This window comes from Corvus kubaryi, unplaced genomic scaffold (assembly GCF_017639235.1).
Source record: "Corvus kubaryi isolate FWS band 111438036 unplaced genomic scaffold, C.kubaryi_AGA036_p1.0 37398, whole genome shotgun sequence".
In the NCBI taxonomy this organism is placed as follows: Eukaryota; Metazoa; Chordata; class Aves; order Passeriformes; family Corvidae; genus Corvus; species Corvus kubaryi.
In genome coordinates this window covers 24,562,302-24,584,948 of record NW_024581137.1, presented here as the reverse complement: position 1 = coordinate 24,584,948, position 22,647 = coordinate 24,562,302, and the positions used below count along the sequence as shown (strand labels likewise).

General features: G+C 39.6%; 1 protein-coding gene across 8 annotated transcripts in view; it reads left to right on the top strand.

The window, feature by feature from the left end:
• Positions 1–22,647, top strand: part of CREB5 (cAMP responsive element binding protein 5) — a 258,000-nt gene that overhangs the window by 182,405 nt on the left and 52,948 nt on the right. For all 8 annotated transcript variants that reach the window (XR_006018548.1, XM_042043551.1, XM_042043544.1 and 5 more), the window contains 2 exons: positions 991–1,117; positions 3,207–3,317. Coding sequence is in view for 7 of the 8 variants with exons in the window: in XM_042043551.1 (XP_041899485.1) it covers positions 991–1,117; positions 3,207–3,317 (238 nt within the window). In the remaining variant the exon portion in view is untranslated. The remainder of the gene's footprint in view (positions 1–990; positions 1,118–3,206; positions 3,318–22,647) is intronic.

Sequence of the window (22,647 nt, the reverse complement as noted above, 5' to 3'; positions counted from 1 at the left end):
GAAGTGCTGTATGTGAAAACTTTATTTTCTAGCTTTTTGAAGAGGTAACAAGTTACACTCACCCCTAACTTCAAGCAACTCATACTTTCTTCAAAACTAAAAGAAACCCCAAAACAACAACAAACTGATAATATAACTCCCAAGCCCACGTTCTTAAAGGCTTTTTTCAAAGTGTAATCCCAGCATTTTTTAATCCATTAATTTTATAATTCTTCTTTGTGAGTGGGCCTGCTTTCTCACATGCACGGTTTTCCCTGTGCTATACTTAAAAACATCCTTCTAAGTCTTTTGAACCCCTTTTGCCAAAATAATTCACTCTTCTTGTCTATAGTCCATATGTTTTCTTCCATAAACTGCTTAATCTGAATGTAATTTTTCTAATTTAATTTCTACTTCTTTTTTCCCTGTTTTTTGTGTCCTGATGGTGTGCTAAGTGGTAAAATTAGTAATCTTGCTTTAGAACAAAGGCTTGGTAGAGTTTCACAGGAGAGATTATCAAGGGTGATTTGAAATACTCGTTTTAGAGTAGCTTTTTTACAGGTGATAAAATTTAAAAATTAACTTGAGAGGTAATTTTCTGTCATAGGCTGCAAAACTATCATCCAGATATTTTTGTTCCTGAGGGCTAAATTTACAGCAGTGCACTAATGCCAGAAAATTTTCCTGCTTTGTTTGTAGAAATCTTTTGCTAGCCACTGAACGATGCAGAGGCGCTCAGACTGAGACCGGCTGATATGTTTACATTCATGTTGTATCAGATGAACTATACTGGTGCTTTAACTGATAAAGAGAAGAAGGAAGGTGATACACCTTCTTCTTGAAGACTTTATGTTCCACTGATTTATGCAGGAAAGGACAAATCCTGGATTGGTTTATCTGCACCTGCTTGTCTGGAGCTGCCTGTGCCTACCAATGGCTGGCAGGGTAAGGCTTGTTTTGGTCTCCACAGCCCATGACAGCTTTCTTTTCTTTTCTTTTCTCTTCTTCTAGGCCTGTCCCAGGTTCTCTGTCTTCACTACTGCACCTACACAACCGACAAAGACAGCCTATGCCTGCCTCTATGCCTGGCACCCTGCCCAACCCTACCATGCCAGGATCTTCTGCTGTACTCATGCCTGTAAGTTTTCTGGTTGGCTTTTTTTGCAGGGAGGAAAGCTGTGTTGTGTTTGATTCAATCTAAGCAGAGGTGAAAGTCTGCTGGATTTTCTAAAAACCCAGCATATTAAGTTAAGGAAGCTGGACCTTCTATAGTGCTTCATCTTAGATAAGAGTATTTTTGATGAAGTTAATGGCATGCTAATTAGTGTAAGAGTGATTAGAAGCAGTTTACATGAGACTACAATTTGTGATTCTCATACTTGGTCATGTAGGTGAGATCAGTATGTCTGTGCTGAAACAAAAAGATTTTTCTGAATTGAGAAAAAAACTGGAAAAGTAATGTACATAAGTTATGTCTGTGAACTCTAAGTGATCCTCTTGTGTGGGAGATAACCAGTTAAAAAGAAGGAAATGTAACTTACTTTTCTGGTCTGTTAACTTGCACTTACTTAGAACTAGGTAACAATTGCTGCTCATCTCGCCTCATTTCTGAAGGGATGGGAGTATTTCCCATTTTATGGAAGCCAGAGGGCTGCTTTACAATTGTAACTTAAAATCTTAAATGATTTTAACCTTTTAACCTTTTCAGTAGAAGACATTTGGGCAGGTTAGGGGTGGAGAAAAGTAAGGATGACATGGGGAAGAGGGGATGGAGAAAGAAGTTTTTGCTTCATTTCACTGTGTTCAGTTTGCGAGACAAACCTGAGAGCAATTGACCATGGGAGGGAGAAAAGCACTGTATGTTCTGGCTTTGCTGGATCAAGGGGAGCAAATTTGGCTCTATTTGAGCAGTCATGAATAAGTTATTAATTATTAACTTGTCAATAAGACTCTCCTGGAAAATCGATCAGGAAGTCTAACAAAAAAATGTAGGGCATCATTGTGGGAAGTTTTTTCTGGCATGATTCCCAAGGAACCCGAAATGGAGCAAGCATCCAGCAACCGTGTAAGTTCAGTGGCTTCAGTCTGCTGCTGGGGAGCCCTTTGGGCAGCTTTACTTGCAGACGAGCTGGTGTGCTCCGGCTGCGAGCCCTGGAGATACGAGCATGGAGGTGAGACAGACCCTGTCAGTGCTGGCTGCCCCTCCTGCCCCACAGCACTTCTGAAAGGGCTGCAGGGGAAATGGCAGTGGGAGGTGCTCCTACCCCATGGAGAGAGGGTAAAGGGGCCTTGGCAGCTTTTCCCTGCCAGTGAGCAGTGGGATATGCACATTTCCCCAAAGCCCAGCACCCATTTTTGCAGGCATCATGGAGGGTGGGAGACAACACCTCACCGCAGGGCACAAAATATAGCTCCCCTGCTTGGATTGCTCAGAGGGACCCAGAAGTGTCTTTTTTGTAGGAGTCAAAGATTTGGGGGACTGGCTCAAAGCAAGGTGGGATGCTCAGCTCTGGCTGGAAACAGCACCATAACCCTGCTTACCACCCCTGACAAGGCCTAGCAGTGTATGGGGCTTGTCTCTTTTTGGGGAATACCCTCCAGGAAATGATTTTATAGAGGACTTACTGCCATTAGGTTTTGTTTGTATTGCTCCCTCCCAGCCTAGTGAGATTAGCTTGCAGAAAGGGCTCTGAACAGCCAGGAGAAGCTTTGCTTTGTTTTTTGCTATCTCAGCAGTGCATGAAAGCTTCCCTTACAAGACATATGGAAACCTCTTCCCAGCTGAGCAGTCCGAGTGAGGGAAAAACAGCCAGCTTGTTTTCCATATGCTTGAGATTGTAGATTTTTATTTATGCTTTTAACAAGCTAAGTTGGGTTGCACTGGACGGGGAATCTACAATTTTATACAGTGATGCTTTTAAAACCACTTAACTCTGAGTGTTGTTATACTGAAAGGGAGAAAATCATTACAAAAAAGCGCAAACCTGGGTGGCTGCTACATCTGTTTATTAAAGAACCCCTTTCTTTATAATTGGCTGTGAGTTTTCAGGGCCGATTCTGATGAAACACACACCTACATGCATACACACATGCAATTCATGACACAGATTGTTATTTTCCCAGTCATGACTTGAAGAAATAAAGCTGAGTCCATTTAAATAGAAACTGAGAGTAAATTATTGCAAATGTCTCCAGATGTTTTCAAACCTTTTTTTTTCTTTTAAAAGATGGAGCGACAAATGTCAATGAACTCCAACATCATGGGGATGCAGGGGCCGAACCTCAATAATCCATGTGCTTCACCTCAAGTTCCCCCAATGCATTCAGAAGCCAAAATGGTAAAAAGAGAATTTTTTAAAATTACTGTATTTTCTAATATTGCTGTTGCATACCAGTCACCCAGACAGTGGGGGGGATGTAGCCAGACACTGCTTACTTCATTCTTAGTCATACGTTATACTCTTTTTTAATATGCTGCAGTAAATTGCCTTTGTGTCTATGAACTTTCAAGATGTTCCTAGTCCTAACTGATCTCTCGGTGAGAGGGAACTGAAGGGTGAGCTATATGATCCATACTGTGCTAAACAGGATTTTTGGTGCAGATTAGTAGAATTTAAGCAAATGGTTTGGCTGTTTCTATAATGGTGTCTGTGCTCCACAACTTGACCTAAAGAAAATTGTCAGTTAATAAAGAGTGCGGTAAAAAGTGTGTGCTGTGGAGGGAGTGTACATAGTCCTTGCTTTTTCCAGATAGGAGCATGGTGTGTCAGAGGAGCAACCAAACAATATATGTATATAGAACTGGGATATTTTCTTATACTGGAATGTAACAAAGGTGTCCCCATCAAAAAGAAGTGTCAGAATTTGGACAAATGTAATTTATTTGTACAAGTCAAATGTCATAACAAAAAACCAAAATTGTTTTTTAAAGTTGTTCTACATCTTAAAAGGTCAAGGCTTCTCAGGCATATGTACTGATATAGGATTGATGTATGTAAACTAAATTATAGGTGGACATTAGTTAGTTTTCCCCAGCTTTATATGCACTCTTGTGGAGGTATTTGGCACTAATATCCTTGGAATCAAGTTATCAGTGTAGAAATGCTTTGGCTTTTTAAGTTTCAGAACTGCCATTTGCTGCTGTCTAATGGAAATATGAGGACAGAAGTTTTTAGTTTTAACTCTGTAGGGTTTTATGCTCTCAAGATACCTCATCATAGTGGAAAACAGGAGCAACTTCATTGAACTTCTTTCAGTGGCATTTTGCCAAGATAAAATTGTCATAAGTGAGAGAATGAAATCAAGCCGACAAAGATTAAGCAACCACATATTTTTTATATATTTCTACTTTGCATGACTGGTACAGCTTTTAAAGTTGTTGTCATCTATCCTGAGGCAAAGAAAAATACCTACTTGTCTATTGGTATGGTGCATGCAGCAGACTCTGGGTTAGGAGAAACAACATATATGAGCTTATTCTACCTCTGTTTTCTTAGGTTGGGTAGGTCATGCCTCTGCCTCACTGTTGATCTGGGTTAGGCTGTTAACCCAACCCCTGTTAACACTCTGTCTAAAACCACACTCCGTAAACATGCAGCCAGTTGGTCAGAAGAAGAACGATAGCCAAAAATGCTGCCTCCCCCAGCCAAGGAAAACCTGTGGTCAAGAGTTCTCTCTGCTGTACCACACAGTGACGGTGACATGCCAAATGGCAACAGCATCTGCAGCAGAGCTTGTTAAAAACTTTTTGGAATAGGCAAGTGTTTTTTCAATGCAAGTGTAGCTGAGCCAAACTAAATACTCCTTGGCTGAATAAATCCAAAACTGGCATCTGTTTTGGGGACTAAAGGTTCTGTAGTTTACTCTCTCCCCACACCCCCTGCCTCTTTTTTACTGATAGTGTGAGGCTACTTAAGAACAAGATTAAATTATTGGTGCCTATGGTGAGAATTCTGTGCTTTAATAACTGAAACTGTACATTAATACAAATTACCTTTTAATATGGGTAAGCAGGTTTAGTCCCTAAATCTAATGTATGAATGCATTTTAATGTATGAAGAAATTGCTATCAGTTCCAAAAAATGGTGTAGTGAACAAGCAGAGCCTTTGCTTCTCAGGGCCTTTCTGCCACCCTTCCAAGGGTAGAAAAAATCTGCACACATTAACTCTTAAGAGCTATAATTCAGAGCTCCAGGACTTTTCCTCTTTTCAAATGCAGGTTTGGTGCTTTTAAAATATTTTATGTTTCTATATTCTAATTTTTTACTTTGTTTCTGTATGAGCACACATGTAATGTAAAAAGCCTCTTCATTTAGCCACTGCTTTGAGGAATATGAATCTATTAACAATACTCTGCATGAATACAAAGTAGAAAAAATGTAGGAAATATTCAGAGCAAAATTCTTTTGTTCATCTAAGTTCCTGGATTTAAAATCAGAATCATCTGTATTACAGGGATGTTTGTTCTTTTTCACTTTTCTTCATGCTTAAAGCATGAGACTTCACAGACTGGTGACTTTTAAAAAAAAGTTAAAAGTGGAGGTGTTTAGTATCTTATCAGACTGTGTCCTGCATTAGGAAGGAATTTCAGATTTCCCTGGATTCTGCTGATGTTATTACTGTTGGTGCGTTCAGCATTGCTTACGTTCTTTTTGGCTGGCCCCACCACCCTGAGAAGAATGTATGTGTCAAACACCAGACAGAGTCATCTAAGATGCTTGTAGCTAGTGCCTGAAGTAGCTGGAGAAGTCCAGGGGACTTTGGGCCTGATTCATCAGGTGCCCAAGTCCATGGGAGTATCAGCACTTTTGGGAGGCCTACGTGAGAGAGTGCGGGACAGGCTCCTGTAAATGCGAGACCCAGATGTGAGACCAAATTCTTCTGGCCTCATGGCAGTATGTACCTGAGCAAGGCAAGCACAGTTTGGTATGCAGCAGTCATAACACTATTTGGTGACACATGTGACTTAATTTGCCTCTGTAAAATGCATATGAATAAATAATATCCGTAGGGATGCTGTGTGATGCCAGGTTTTTTAAAGAAAGCAGATAGACGGCAAGATTCATACCCTTGATTGGTTCAAATTTGTGTATAGGGGGAAATGGAAGCCAGTCTGATAAATATATACATTGTCTGATATACAAGTACATCTACACACACATATAGAATATATGTGGCATTAATGTAATGTTTCTGTAATAAGAAATACGTATTTTGGTCACCTTGTATCACCTGGCATTTATGGAAAGCCACACTCTGCCACCCAAGATGCTCGCTTCATGGTTTAATTTTTTTTTCAGGAGAATGTTCCATCAAGTATTAAGGTATTGTAGATGACATCCCAGAACTGATTTAATTTATCTCCGCAATCTCAGTTTCCCTCACAGTATGCTTCTCAATTAGGTTATCACCTAATGCTTTAAAACTGTCCTAGTAAATGAATGAGTGAACATCTAAATCAATACTGCTTTCTTCTTAGATTCACAGCTGAGTGGATAAAACTCTTATGCTGCCCACCAGAAACACACATTGATTTTATATTAAAATATATTGCATTGGAAAGGAGAGCATACATATAGCTCTTAAGTGTACATGGTAAAAATATGCAGAGTAGCACGTGTAGCATATTAACATGTGGTTCAGTAGGCTGAAAGTATTATGAAGTTGGAACTGTTGGCAGTACCTTTGCCTTAATATACTGCCTACATACAGTTTGGTTTTGCAGTTTCAGAGTATTGGAGGTTTCAGAACTCGGAAGTGCAATACTGTGTGGATTACTGGAGTGAAAGATAAATAGTGTGCACTGAACCGCTGCAAGCCTGTGTGACAGCAGGTCTTTTCGATGGAGCTGATGCCTTTCTATCTGAATTTTGCAAAGCGTTGATCTTTACCTGTAGAAATTTATAGCCTCTGAAAGGAGGTATAAAAAGCATGCTGGCAATGAAAGAATTGAACTTAAAAATACAGTTCTTAATTTAATCTATTATTTTTTCTTTTACATCTGTCTGCCACTTGCTGGCTATGTAGTTTTATAAAATTTAAATAAAATATTATATATGTAGCTTGGCTGTGCCTGTAATTCTGACTGAACGTGTATGGTTCTTTAGAAAATAAAAGAAATTATTTCTGTACCAGAAGTGCATAGGACTGTGGGCTGTTATTTTTGCCTTGTAAGCATTACTAGGTTAAACAGCAAAAAATAAAAAAAAATTTTTGTAAGTGTCTGTCAGATGGAAGACTGAAAACATAACCAGAAAAGTAATAAATTGGTAGAGTGCATGTTCCTAATTATAATAGTAAAGTAACTGAACCTCCTAATTTACTTAAGAATGCTGGACAGCTTTGGCAGAGGAGAAGGAGAGAAGTGAAAGAAATTACAGTGAGCCAGTTGTCATCAGCACTAATTTTTATTCAACTTAAGTAGAGGTAAGGGGCCAGATCCTACTGGTGGCTGTGTAAATCCCAGTTGAAGCATCACGCCATCCCAGAGGAAAGGCCAGGCCATCTGCAGAAACCTGGGTGCATTTCGTATGGCTCTGAGACAAGCACGTCTTGCTATCTCCAGGAGCACAACATGTCAGCCAAACGGGAAAGGCTCGCCCACAGAGGTGGAGGGCTTCCATTGGATGCAGGTTGTGTTCTGAGTTTGGATGGAGTCTTCTGCTGCTCCTTGTTTTACAAATAATGTGTGTTCCTGTGCCCTGAGCTGTGAAGATGCAAAGTGAGAAGCAGCTGGAGTAAGCTCTTACCTTGGCCCCGCTTTGGTGCTCAGCTCAGCCATTGCAGCAGCCCTCGGATGTGGATGCAAAGAGTGCTGCCCAAACAGCAGTGGCTGGGACAGCTGGTGGCCTAGGGAAGGACATCCCTCTGGATTCCAGCTCTGGGCCCAGGTTTCCAAGGTTTCTATACTGATTTCAGGCGAGGGGCTGACATAGGCAGTCCAGGTAGGATCAGAGCCACTGAAGCTCCAGGTTTAGATACTTCACACTTTGTGACTGAGGATACTTTGTTGAACAAAATAAATAGTTTGAAGTCTATGTTTTCCTATCAAGCTGGCTGGGAATGGAATCACTTCAGTAGAACAGCACATATTACTTTAGGGCCAGAAGGCTTTTCTTTGCATGGATTCTGGACTACTGAGCAGAAAGAAAAATGTTGCATCTCTGCAGAGCTTTCAACAGCAATTGCTCATCTTGTACTTTACAATAAAGTAATGAAAGCAGCATAAGAGAAAAAAAAAAAAGTGCAAAACAAAGTCTTCCAAATAAAAATAGAGTTGTGACAAAATTTCCTGTATCAGTAACTGAGAAGTGTTTTCACAGGAGGGACTGTTATATAGTTAAAACCCACGGTGCTTCTGCAACTGTTGACAAAACTCGCTATTCTGAAATTGTATCTCCTGTTACATTTGTGCTTATGTTTTAAAGTCCCCAAAGCCAAACTTTCAGTGTGCTCCTGATCTGTGCTTTAAAACCTTTCCTGGGCAGTAGCTTTGCCTGCAGACAATGTGCCTTGCTGTGGATTAAGGTATTGTCGTGATAGTGAAGATAATCATATTCTGGTTTGTTTACTGAAACAGGACCTTGTACCCGTCGTGCCTAAATTCTGGATTATGTACTAGACTGGGCAGGAACTAATTCTTCTTCAGCTGTCAGTGGCTCAGTAAGTTCATTAGGGAAGCAAGGCAGTTCAGTTACTCATCCCTGCTGCGAATGTGTGCCGAATATCTGATTTTGCTCTCCCAAGTGCATATGAATTGCGTTGCTTCTTGCAGGCACAAGTTGTAACAATTCCTTGCATTTTTCTTTCTTTGTGTCACTTTAGACTGTGGTGATCTTATCAGCACTATTTCCCTAGAAGAATTTGGATTTTTATTATTTTGTTTGCCTTGATTCAGCTGGGTGTTAAAGTGACCTTGCTTTCTTCCCCACCCACCAGCCGTCACCCTTTCTTCCTGTTTCTCCACCACCCTCCTTCCTTAGAGGATTTACCGTCTCTGTAGATTTGTTTCTCTTTCTCCTTTTCTCCCCAGTGTCCACCCTGATTTTGTAACCATAGCAATAACTGAAATACAATCCTAATATTTGCTTGCTGTAGCTATCATCTAGCCCAACAGATGAACTGTTGGATTTTGTGTGTCATAAGGTTTCGAAACTTAAGTCTGATACATCTGTATATGTGAGGGTCATTTGTTTGGTGCCCAACTGTCCCTTACAGAAAAGGTTTTGTTTGTGTGAAGTTGTGTGTCAGTGGGTGCTGGTGCAAGTAAAAGCAAGCCCTTGTGGTAGTGAAGCCAGGGAAGGAAACTGTAAAAATAAAAACATGGTTGTGTTACAGGGAAGTTCTGCTTCATGTAGATATATTTCAGTCTCTTGCTTGGAATATGTACAGCTTTCATCTTCCAAGATTTTTGCAAGATCCACGAATAATGGAAATTGTTTTGCATTTCAGGCTGTTGCACATTAAGTCCAGCATTTGACTGGGATATGCTAGTGCATCTCATGACAAGTGATGGGCTTTTGGGTGGAGGAGATGGTTTTACACACTTTACCAGCCCCATATTTTAACCAGCGAGGACACAAGAGCTGGAAGAAAAATTCTCATGGCAATAAATCTCTTCTTTATGGACAGGCTTAAAAAGCATTTTCTAAAAACTATGCAGTAGCTAATGAAGCAGTTTATTAATTATGATAGTCTTCCTGTGAGATAAATAATTTCAGACTGTTGAACTGAGACAGAAAATTGAAGTGACTCACTAGAGGCCACACAATTTGTCAGTGGAAGAGCTGAAACAAGCACTGAAGAATTTCTGGCTGCCAGTTCCAGAAAACACAATTTCTGTCTGAGAAAAAACTATGTATATATATTTTTTAAGTTAATATTAATATTGGTAATATCAGTATAATTGTTGAAATACACTGCTTTTTCATGACTACTGAAAGAATGGGAAGACTGAACTCCTCAAGCTTCTAGAGGGTGCAGGATCAAATTTAGGATTCAAATATGAATGAAGGTGGCACTTTGTGCTTGGATTTAATGCCCCTGAAATTTCCTGAACTTTACTGATCAGATTTTGGCTCAGAATGACAAAAATTAACTGATCTTCTGAGACTTCTGTCATCTGAGATGATGGAAACCTTGTGAGATCAGCTTCCCTGGCATCGTGGCTTTCACTGAAATCTCAGGAGAGCACTTACTTTCACATAATGTCAACCATATCCAAACCAGGACTAACGAATACCCTGTAGAGCTCCTTCGAAGATCACAGACATATTTGAAACACTGCTACAAACTGTGTGCAGTCTGAGGGAGTGTTCACTGCATTTGTTTTTTCTTCTGTCAGATATGGCTGGTGACACTTCTCAGTGTGGGAAGGCTATATCCTGTCTTCCAGATGTTCATTAGTGCAACTTCTCATTTATGTTCAGAGGAGGTAATTTAAAAGCTGGGACAGGCTGGGTCTCCCTCCCTGGAAACACTTACGCAGCAAACTGTGCTCAGCTCTGGTTTTTGCTAGCAAATTGCTGGCCAGTAAAGTTTATCTGAGATTTTAGTGTATAAAATGCTATGAATGATCTTCCCAAATGTGCTCTGTAGTCAGACTGCATAGGAAGTAGCATAGTTAGTTGTGTCCTCTGCACTCTGTATCCCCTTTATTCTATGATTGCTGCACAGCCCACATCATAGGATGCCCCCCCAGGGGGCCCAAACTGCCTTTACTCCGTTTGCTGCTCCTGTGTTGGGGACTGACTCTGGAAACGTGGGCACATCCAAGTTACTCTGCTTTAGATAGTTTCCTTTGTTTTAAAGAACTTACCTTATGAAGAAGACAGTGAATTACTGGACATAGCTGGAATATTGCAGAGGCAGGGGACTTTCACCAGCTGAAGGTGAACTAGCTTGAAGAATTGACTAGAAAACTGTCATGTTTTTTAGGAATAGAATTTTTTATGCTTGTAGTCATGGATGTGCTTTTTTTCCTCCCATTTTTATATTAAAGTCAGACTGAAACCAACTCATTTTCATATTGAAATATGTTCCACAAATCTGACTTTAAGATACTATCATACTCCTCTTTTAGTAACAATATCAGTGGGGAAGTATTTTAATTTAGGATTGTTACCTTCATTATATACATTCTCATTCATGAAAGTTTTATTTTAAAATTATGTTCTTAAAAAAAAAAAAAAAGAAACCTTTTGTAAAATAGAAAACAGCAGACAGGATTCCTGGAGTTTTGTTGTTCAATCTAGTGGAAATTATTTAAAACCAAACATCCACCTTTTCACTGCAACTCCTCTCTCTCCATTTCAGTTTTCCAAAATGAGTGTTCAGAAAGGAGACAAGCCCCATAAGCAACTTAAATAGAATTTCATAATCCTCTACCTTTAAAATAGCAGAGTCAAGATTTTAGGTATAGTCAAAGATTACTTTTCAAATTTAGCCCTGATCCTCAGCTGTAAACCTATATGAGTTGACTTCAAATGAATTCTGTGTTTTTTGCATCAGCTGAGGACCTAGCTTATACTTCTGAATCTCAAAATTTCCTTTAGGCGAGATTTGGCCCTTCCAGAATTTGATACTGCCAGGTAAGCAATTTGTTTATTTTGGCTTTAACATTATTTTATTTAGAATCCATATTCTGTATTTTATAGAATATTCTACAGACTACATACAGTCTGACTACAGAGCATATTTGGGAAGATTATTCATAACATTTTATATACTAAATGTTTAGTACATATTTGCCTCTTATACTTGCACGCTGGTGTTTTGACAAGTGCTCCAGAATCTTATATGAACTTTATCTGACTTCATTTTTCAACCCTGCTTCCTGTAGCTGTTTATTGCATAATATTTAAAGATACGTTATTTTCTCTAATCCCTGAAATACTATCGGAAGATTTTTATAATTGATCCATCATACCAAACAATCATCAGCAGTTTTGTGACAGGTATTGGTATCTGTCCCTAGTGATTCAAAATGAAAAAATTGCCAGATATTTCTTTGAAAGTGATGGATGATTCATGTTGTTATATTTAGGTCACATTATTCTGGAATGTTTAAATTAGACTAAAAGCCACCTCTGAATATACATGTGCAAACATAGAGTACATTTTTAGTTCCCCATCTGGAAATACATATAAAGTCCAGGACTGTTTGCAAGTCACGAGAAATAATTGTTGTATTTTTATTTTGGTATTTCAGCTCACACTCATACTAATATGAAAAGTTTAGTAATGGCATATCCTCAATACTGCCCTCAAATGCCAAGGTTACACATGAAGTCCAATGGGATCTAGTGAATGTTTAAACTTTTATTAAAGCCCAAAGCCCAAAATAGACTTTACTAGACCTGTACAAATTATTTTAAATTATGTAAATATTTTTAATATGTCTGGCTTCTGACAGAACACCACTATACACTGAAGTATGACATTCTCCTTACTGTGCCAACTTTTTTCTTTTTTTTTTTCTTCCCAAAATACCTAGCATCATTACTGGATTTGACTAGAGTCTGCTTTATGTGCTGCTTGTGGTTCAGGAGAAATATATGTAAAGAGGATGGACTGTGTTCCCCGACTGTTAACAGAGGCTCTTTAGCATGAGGTTAAGCGTGAACTTTGTTTTGGCTGCCAACAAAGCAGCCAGGAGATACCCAGGATAAGGGTGGGGGAAGTCCCGATCTGCTTTCCATCTCATGGACGTGTGCAGCTGCTCTGCAGGCTGGTCTTGGTGTGCAGTGTGTGACTGTGTCAGAGAGAAAACTATTTATTTGGAGGTTTGTAACAGATACTGCTCTAACTTCATCTTCTAGGAATTTTATTAAATTAAAAAATCCTGCCAAAACATTAATATATAGATGTGTACGAAATCTGGATTTTTGAGTACTTCATTTAAACTAGAGCCAGTGGTAGGCGATAGTAAGAGCTAACAGTCTGAGTAGCCCTAGGTTTATTGGTCAGATGTTTGAATGTGTGCATGTTTGTGCACACGTCCATTCTCCTTTCCTGTGGTTACAGTGGGTCTTTTTTCCTCCTCCATTCCGTGCAATTTTACTGTGCAAGCATAATCTTATCTAGGCCTATTTGGCTAACTTTGCCCATCTATTTATTTGCATATTACCTTATTGTCTGTTTAGAAACCACTTTTCCTGAAATACTTTAGAATGCCGAAGAAAAATAAATGCCTGAAAATCCATGTGTGTTATCCAAAGAGCACTTACTAACACTTAGGGTGACTACCATTTGCACAAAGAAAAAGCAATTTGTTTGGCTACATGAATTTGCAGAGGCTTGTCAGTCTTCTAAATCATGTTAGTGGTGGATTAGTTTGATTGGAAACTTGATTCAAGCAATGTTTGAATTAGTTGCATACTGAGTTCCCAGAGGTAATCTAGAGTTTATGTGAAAAAAGGTATATAACCGCATCAGTACTGAGAATTAAAAAAGGAATGAATTGCCCTTGGTGAAATTTGTGGTTACTGGGATTGTTCAAGGATACCAAAATCCTTAATTTAAGTAAGAAATAAGAAAATAAGGTAGCTTAATCTTATTTTAAAGATTTTAGAAAGTAAAACTTCCTTTTCTACTACACTTAAAATTCAAGATGTGTTTATGCTAGTCTTAGTAAAACTGGTATATGTGACTCATGATGCTAGTTTAACGCTGCCCACAAAAATCCAAATAACATAGCTATGACTTGTAGTACCCATCCAGTATGTGCTTTCCTCCCATAGGAGTGAGGGAGGAAAGCTATCCCTAGGGCTCCTGGTCACTGCAGCCTGGGTGATGACCAGCTGGATCAAGTAGCCCTAAACTTCCTCCCATCTTTGGTTTGTTCCCTCCATAGTGAAAAGATCACAAACATTCTCTGGAGCATGTAAGAACTCTCTGCAGGGACTTTTCAGGTCTGAAGCAAAAGTGAAGCTTTCTTGAGTTGCAGGTGTGAAGGAGGTGATAAGCAACCAGGAATAAGTCCTGGATGTCTTTAAACAGATTCTAAACTCTGTTTAAAAAAATCTGCTGTAGATTATTTTGAGCCTCCTGCCAGTTACAGGACAAGAGAAATCATAATGCACAAGCAGTTGGGAAATGGCATTTGCCTGAAGTTGTGAGGTGCCTCCTGTCACTCTCCATCCTTTGTTTCTCAGTGGGATGTTACCATCACTAGTGATGGACCATATCCACACTGATGGTGACAGCACTGTGCCAAGAGCCTCCCTCAGAGGCCAAGAAAAAAGGGGAGAGGACCCCAACAGGCTCTATCCAGGCTCCAGGTGCTTCCAGTGCTGATACTGAGCCACCATACCCAGTAAGGAGAGACAGACCACAGTCCTGGTGCTCCCGAGGTGGAGGAGCATATGTGTCATCTCTGCAGGGAGTAAAGCAGGACCCCTTCCCCCAGAGTGTTTGTAAAAGACCGTGAGACCCCAGTTCCCACCAGCAGACATCTCCTGACCCTTCCCAAGCCTTGGTGTAGGGTAGGCAGGGGCTGGTGTGGGGGTTTGCTTTGCAGGACAGCCAGCAGTGCATCAGTGTCTCTGTGGCTGCTCCTCTTCTTTGGTGGAGAAAGCCACCTGGGACACACCACCAAGCCCCTCCTCTAGTTTTACACACCCAGTAGGTAATGTTAGCATGGTATCAGTGAACACTCTACCTGTCCACTTGAATCTCCATGTAGCATTTGATGTATCTCCCATAATAAATTATGTACTTTGAGGAGCAATAACAATAGCTGAGATTCTTGAGACAGGAAGAGTCACGTTACCAGAAGTACCAAAAAGGCTGATTGAAATTAAATCGTAGCAGACAACAGTTGTGTTACAAAGGAAGGCTCGATTACAGCCAAATCACTTTCTTTGCTAACCTCTGACTTATTTATTTCTCCTGCATGCTGCAGTCTGCATACTCTTTCTGATTGTAATGAGCATTAATTGATTAGCTGGATCTATGAAGAGCTTGAGCACTCATAAGTACTATCCCAGTGGGTACACAACTAAATAGTTTATGAGGTAATTAGTATTTTAATGCCTTTTCTAATGAGCCTTTTCAGTAATGAAATCTCATGAGAACATTATTAGTTCATATATATTTTTTCAGACAAAACAAAAGGTAAGCTAATGCTATTAAGAGATTTTAAAGCTAGTTTATAAAATGGTTTTCAGTAACTTATTTTTGAATGCTTGCCTTGGTTCATTTTGCTTTATTAGAAAAAAAAAAGCCATCTTAGTTTTTCCCACTGCTCTGCCTCTTGCACTCCTCTCTTTTGACAGAATTCTTACACTGTACCGCAATTTCAAATAATTGGGATAATTTCTGAGGCTGCTACCCGATCTCCTAAGCTCAGCTGTAAGTAAATAATACCATACTGTCTGAGTGTGTTGTTTCAGATGTGTTCTCATCCTGGAAAAAAAAACAACTCTGTGCCTGGCTGCACAGTGCCTTGGATTTATGACTCTGTCAAGTTTGAGAGAACGACCAACCTCTACAAAGATTTTCAATGTCAAGCTGAGCTCTATTCTGGAGTCTTGAAAGCAGCACAAAACTTGCAACCATACGGGCAGTCTTCAGCTTTGTTGCATATACTCCATTTGACCTATGTTTAATCCATAGTGGAAAGGACAAGGCCTTAGCCTTGAATTTTATTTTTCTGGTACCTAAAAGAAGGTAGCTGAAGATGGCTTTTCTGGGAAGAGTTTTTTGCAGTGTGTGAATGGCTCATTTTATCATTGGCCACAGAGATTTTTGTTCTCTGTAGATCACAAGGTCTCAGTAGTTTTTATGTTCTCGTCTCTTAGGGCTCACTTTTTCTAGCTGGGAAGTGCACTCTTATTCTGACTGGGACTTCAACTGCAGTTTAATAGCAGATAGAAATGTGGGGAAACAGCCTGAGCCAAACAGTGAAGCATCTATGTTTTGGAAACCTGTTTCATAAATTAGTTTTACATAATATAGGTGATGTATGCCTTGAAATGCTTTAGAAACTTCATTTAAAGTTAGGAGTGTACAAATCCTATTTAATACTAGAAGCTGTAGGAGTCAAACTGTAAGAAATTCCCCTATACAGATCTCATTATGTAATGTAGGATGTAATGAGTCTAATTCATCCTTAGGGTGTCTTTAATGGTGTCAGCGCAGTTTTTGCAAAGGATGGGTTTGGCCTAGGGACATCACCACCATAAAACCTGTCTTTCCACTGGCATTTCTCTCTCTGTCTCCAAAGCTTTACTGAGACATGTCACTGTGATAGTAGCCTAGTACTTTTTGATGACTCTAAGTTATTAGTAATGTGGGTGTTGTTTTCTTCAAATGAATATGAAAAGCCCCATTTCACTTAGGGCAACCCTCAAAGCTCCCTGCAGAACAAAGAGAAATGGTGTCCTTCGGCTTCGTGTGTGTGACCTTACTTGCAGTACCATCCATTAGCAACATTTGTGAGATGAAGAGCGCCCAACACTGACCACTTCTTTCCACATTGCCTGCCATCTCCACACCCTTTTGCAACTCAAGGCACAACAGCCCAGGCGAGATTGATGCCTCCTGTGTCAGCTCCTAACAGCGCCTGCAAAATGTCAGGCTCTCAGTGCCCACCCATGGTGTGGTGAAGCCGTATTGTCAAGGCACAGCCCAGCATACTTTTAGGATGGAAGCTGAGCAGCCTAATCTGTTCCCTTGGCTAAGAGGAGCTTCTTGTGTCCTTGTTAAAGGTTTGTTTGAAATGCAGAGGAAATCAGATTTGCCTGCCTTGCCTTCTGAGGTGAGCCAGCCCCCTGGCTGCTCTGGGACCCTCTGCATGGTCTGCAACCCGGCAGGCTGTGACCACACCAGTGCCCAGAGAAACAAGTTCAAGAGAGAAGGTGCACATCAGGTTACCAGTCCAAGAGCAGAGGAAAAGTATTCTCAGAGAAATATTTTGGTTTCCATTCTGGAAACTTCACAGAGGGTGTTTCTCCTCTATATTCAGAAGCTTCCTTAGGGGACAAATGATCCCTCATCTGTCTGAGGATAGGAGCTCCTAACTGCCTGTCTTTCATGGCCTTTGGACTTTGCTGAACACTAATGGAGCACTGTAGGAATTAAATTGGAGTGGTGGGGAGACCAGTTGCCAGATGTTGCTTTTGATTTGGTAATATTTCTTTTAAACTTGAAACGGGCTACAGTTGTTTTCCTTACTTTTTCAGAGACTCTCTCTATTTGTTTGTGCTTCCTGAGTCATCACCTGTCTTTGCCAAGACTTTATTATATCTAACAAAAGGTATATTATTGATGCACTGTGGCATGCACAAAGCCTTTCTATGAACTTCACTAGACATGTGTTCCTTCCAGATTCATTTTGCTTCCTGTCTCTGCTCCTGAACAAGTCCCTGCTCCAGGCTCTGCTCTGACAGTGTGTAAATGCTCAGCAGGCTTTGACACCTCATCTGCTTGAAAGCACAGCTTTCTCAGCTTTTGATGCATTTAGATCAGTCCTCTTACCTTTCTATAATAACACCTATGTATATACTTGTAGGCACTGAAGAAATGTCTCTGTTAGAAATACTTGGAAAGAGCGAAAGGCACTTAAAAGAGAAGTTTGCCACTCTCTTTCTTTCTCCTCCTAGTGTATACCATGAGATCATGATTAATGGCTTTGCTGATGTTTGGAGGGTAGAAATCACTTGTATATTCAATTCAGGAAGACCTCTGAATTGGCAAGGCCAGGGGAACTGGCAGCTCTGGGGCTGGAGGGACCCATGATGTCATCTCATGTCGCCACAAGGGACACGGCTATTACTTCTTTAGGCATTACTCTTGGATAGTATTAAGGTGTGTGGGTTTTTTTGGCCTTGCAAACACATTAATTCTGCCCTGAGCAATGGAAAGATTCCCCACCCTCAGGGGAGGCTGTTTAGGATGGAATGAGCCTTAATGTGCAGGGACAGGGGACTGTTGGGGGTGTGCATGCAGGACAATCAGAGAACTCTGGACTTTGCAGATACACTTCTAGTGATGCAAACTGAGTTCAAAGGAATGGGAACTTCTGAATGAAGTGTACTTGAAGCAAAGCTACTAGGAGATGGAGAAATATACACAGCAGAGAAATAGGATATCTTGACACTTATTCATGGCTTTCCTGGGATGTCTTGGACTGTACAAACTCACTGCTATTGTGTTAGTGAAACCGTAGATTCCCTGAGGCCATAGTTGTTACTGAAATTTTAACTCCTTCTGCTTTGAAGAAAAAAGAGAAAAAGTAAATTTATTACTGTAGTGTGACTCCTGTCAATCCCACACATAATGGAATTATGAAAAACATATAATTTAAGGTATTATGGACAAACTCATAATTTCTTGACAATTTCCTTCCAAATAACATGCATTTTGAGAATATATATTTTCTATATAGAAGGAGGAGTGAAGTTGAATGCCTTCTTTTTTTCCACCTTTTGTTTCAGTAAAAGAAGATGCTATTGAAGACGTGTTGGGTAGTCTCTCTGGTGTCCTTGAGGAGTTCTGCAAGAGATATGCTATCTCTGTTTTGCTTTTAAGATAAATGAATACATTCAGAAGGCATGGATAGTGCAAGCATCGTATTCTCAGGATATCTTATTTCCTTACAATCTACTAAACTTGAATTCAGAATAATTGTGTGTTGTATTTACAGTTCAATTTAGATAATGTTTACTAGTGTTTATATATTGTGCTTGGCTAATAGATGGCAGATACAGAATGAAATTAAAATACAGAGAACCCAGACAATAAACATCCCAGTTCACAGTAAGACTGTGAGTCTTTGTGCTTCTTCATAGTGCGATTTCAGAATCTAATTAAGCAGATGCTCAAGTAGCTTGGGGATCCAAGCCTTAAATTGCTCTATTAAATTACTTTCTCCTATCAGTGCAAGCTTAAGTATCAAGGATAAATTTACAGTAAGGAACAAATATTTAGGATGAAAAGAATGACATCAATTAAACCACCTCAAAAAGCCACAAATAAACTGTTAGCTAACAACATGAAATGCAAACTGGAAATGTGGGAAAGTACAGTACATTATACAACAGGATTTCTTAGAAAGAAGATAGAGCAAAAGATATGCCTAAATGCCTGAATTGTTTTCTGGGAATATGGTACTATTTTGTATGTAGGTGTTATTTACATTACTAAATAGGTTCATTTCCTTTCTCACCTGTCAGTCACATCTGAGTCAAAAAATTGTCCCAGTGCATTTGGTAGGACAAGAAACAGCTACTGGCATATAATTTAGAGTAGGTAGGAGGAATAATCTAGTTTATGTGTAAATAAAGTAATAATCGGGGATGTCTTACATTGTTACGTTTCTTTATGAGTACCACTGCTTTATTTCATTAACAGTGTTATTCCTCAGCAAAGAAAAAAAGATTTCTGGATTTTTAAAAGAAGGTGAAACCATGGGGTTCACAGTATGAGGGCCACCCTGAGTACAATGTCTGCATTAATCTTTGCTCCTTGCACAGAAGGCTGGAGCTGCCTGCCAGAGCTAATGAATGGATTCTGACTCTGCCACGTTAGGCTATTACCAAATACAAAGGCTGGTCACAAATTATGGTTTGTCTGATGGCTTCAGATATAAGCATTAGAAAAACAAATGTTCAACTGTAATAATTAGTCAGCGATAGAGGCAAGTTTTACCGATTGCTTTGGAGCACTGAGGGAAATGCAGCTTTCTGTGGGAAAAAGCCTGTTGCCTGTCTAGTGATTCATAAAAAGCATAAAAAGGCACTTTAGTTGCATTTCTTCTAAAGGTGAGACCAAACCACAGCATTCTGCAAAACCCTAATAACCTCAGTCTTTACTGCAAACACTACAGTGTTTTAAGAGCACTACTTTTCCCCAACTAAACAACAAAAAAAAATCTTATTGGAGAGTTGTTTCTGGCTTGGATTAGGGTCATGCTTGCACAGATACAGTGCTTCATTGAGTGGATTCTTTTTAGCTTAAACCTTAACAGTTAAATTAGAAGAAAACTCACAACTGGCTCAGAGGAGCTCAGCAAATCACCAGGCAGCCTGGGCTGCTGCGATGCTTTCGTTCTTTAGCAATGAACTCATACCTTGGGCTTTTGTATTCTCGGAGAGAAGAAGCCGTAGTTCAGAGAACTGCTAGAAACAGGATGGTTAAATGAAGCCCAACAGTAAGCACTTCGTGTTACTGAAGCATGTCATTGAAACTTGGCACAAGCGCTAGGTCGGAGCTTGTGCTGTGGAATGGCTTTAAGAGCTTGTCATCCCACAGATACCGCTGCAAATGTTCTGTATTGTCTCTCCTTTCCTGCGCTGTCTGGGAGAGTGAGTACAAGAATAAGTCTATGTGTTTTCATTTGTTTGACTTTGAGTTTTCTGTGCTTTGGTTTCAGTAGCATGGCTATCAGATGAATGAGGTTGAATCCATGCCAGGAGAGATGCAAAAGAGCCCATTACTTCATTGTGTGGTTGATTTGCTTGTTTGTTTTAAAAGTTTGCATGTACTGGTGAATGCAAGGGGATGATAGCATCTAATAATTGTAGTGCTGGCAGGAGCGATGCAAGTTTACCCACACAGCCTGCCAAGGTACCTCTAGTCTGGCTTGCAGCACCTTTTTTTTTCCCCGATGGTTGTCCTGCTGCCGTAGCACAGACCCAGAGAGCAGCTTTAAAGTACTTACAACTGGCATATGCAGGGAGATCACCAAATTCGTTTTCCTTTTTTGTGTGATTAGTTTTTGACTGCTATGTTGCCATATCTTGTGCCAAGGTATTTAACAGGGGGCTACTGCTGTGAGAGTCCTCATTTCCACTTGTCCGCTGATGCAACTAAAGGGAAATTATTCCCTTCCCAAGATGATCATTCTGCAAAAGATTTTGAGAGGGATCTGCCAAGAGCAGAAAGTATGAATAGATTAACAAATGCTGGTAATCCCTGCATTGCAGAAAGATGGACTTGATCTCTGTATATTTGCAGGCTTGTGTCAACAGTCCAGAGAAATCTAAGATTGTCCTAAAGAGCTGGTAATAATTTCAGTGCATATAGTTTGCTTCAGTTGTCATTCTAGAGTTCCGAGTATGAATTACAGGTGTCAGAACGAGGGCTTCCTCCGGTGCCCATATCCTCTTGACATGGACTCGGGCATGGTAAGGACTTCACTGTAACAATGACTTCTGTGATTTAGAGCAATAGAGCATCGTTGGTCATTAAATAATCAATTTATTTTAAACATGTCTTTACCAATGCTAATTTCAAAAATATTTGTAATTTATAATTATTTCATTAGTTAAGATAAATCTCCAGATTATTTTCTGTTTACTGGGTTGCTAGGGGTACCTAATACATCAATATGTGTAGAAGTGTTCAATGACACTGCCAGCTTTTTTGAAAGATAGTTTGACATGCTTCAGAAGTAGACTCCAACTGGCTAAGGAATTGGCCAAAGACTAAAAATGTGACATCATTCTTGGCAAGTCATAGAGATATTTTTGTTAACAGACACTATATAAAAAAGTGCAGTATACTACTTCTAAGGAAAAATCTGTGTGTAAGAAAAATGAAATATCTTCTAGTCAAGAATCATTTTTCAAAGAAATGCAATTTATTGACTAGTCCTGTGTACGAGTCTGTTAATGCAATGTATTTGTTCTTCTATATCCTTTTTCTCTTTAAATACAATTAATGTGTATGACCTGAATACTTTAAAATCAATACCATTATTTAGCAGATAAATGTAATTATTCCCTATTAATTCCTCCATCAATTCCATGTTTGTGTAATAGACATACTGCAATTGTCTTCTTGAGTCCAATCACATATTTCAACTTCCAACCATTATGTTTTAACTTAATTCCAATGACTGATTAAAACCATGTGTATTCAGGTTTAGATAGATGTGCTTACTACGGGATTGTTAGACCTGCAGAAAATATGTTTTTAATAATCCATTAGTATTTAATTAGCATGAAATAACTGTCTTATTAAATCTAAATTAAAACCTTATTTGAAGCATGTAATTGAAAGTGCCACTGGGTAAAATCTAATCTGTCAGGGATGAATTTACATTGAATAACAATGCTAAAATTTTCTTTCCTGCAGTTTTTAGGGTCTTCCAAACACTTGCTTAGTCATCACAGTGGAATCTTGCAACTAGCAGTTTTCTGCAAGTGTAGCATTTAAAATGTGTTTTGGGTCAGAGTTGTCATCTTTTGAGAGTTCATCTCGATTTGAAAGATGATTCTCTGGTGGAAGATGAGGACTTCTTAAACCTTTACCAGATGCCAAAATGTGTGTGAATGTTTCCCACTAGCCAGTGAAGAAGGAGAGGTGGTTTGCGACACACACCACATGAGGTGTCCCTCAGCATACCCTGCAAATATGAAAGGAAAAGAGGGTTTTGTGACTCTACCTCTTTTTAATAGAAAAGTTACTATCATGTGTTGCTGTGCATGAGGGGTCATACAACACAGCTGGTGAGAGCAAATTACAGAAAAACTGGAGTATTGCTACACTTTTCACTGTTCTAAGAGGGATCCATAATCCATCCAGAAATGTGAATTCATAAATGTTACTGGTGGATTTGCTTCAGCAGGACAGCTGAAGGAGTCTGTGTAAACTATCGACCCAAATTGCTTGTAAAATTCTAAACATCATCAGTTTGAGATTATTAGAGTCCCTGTAAAGATG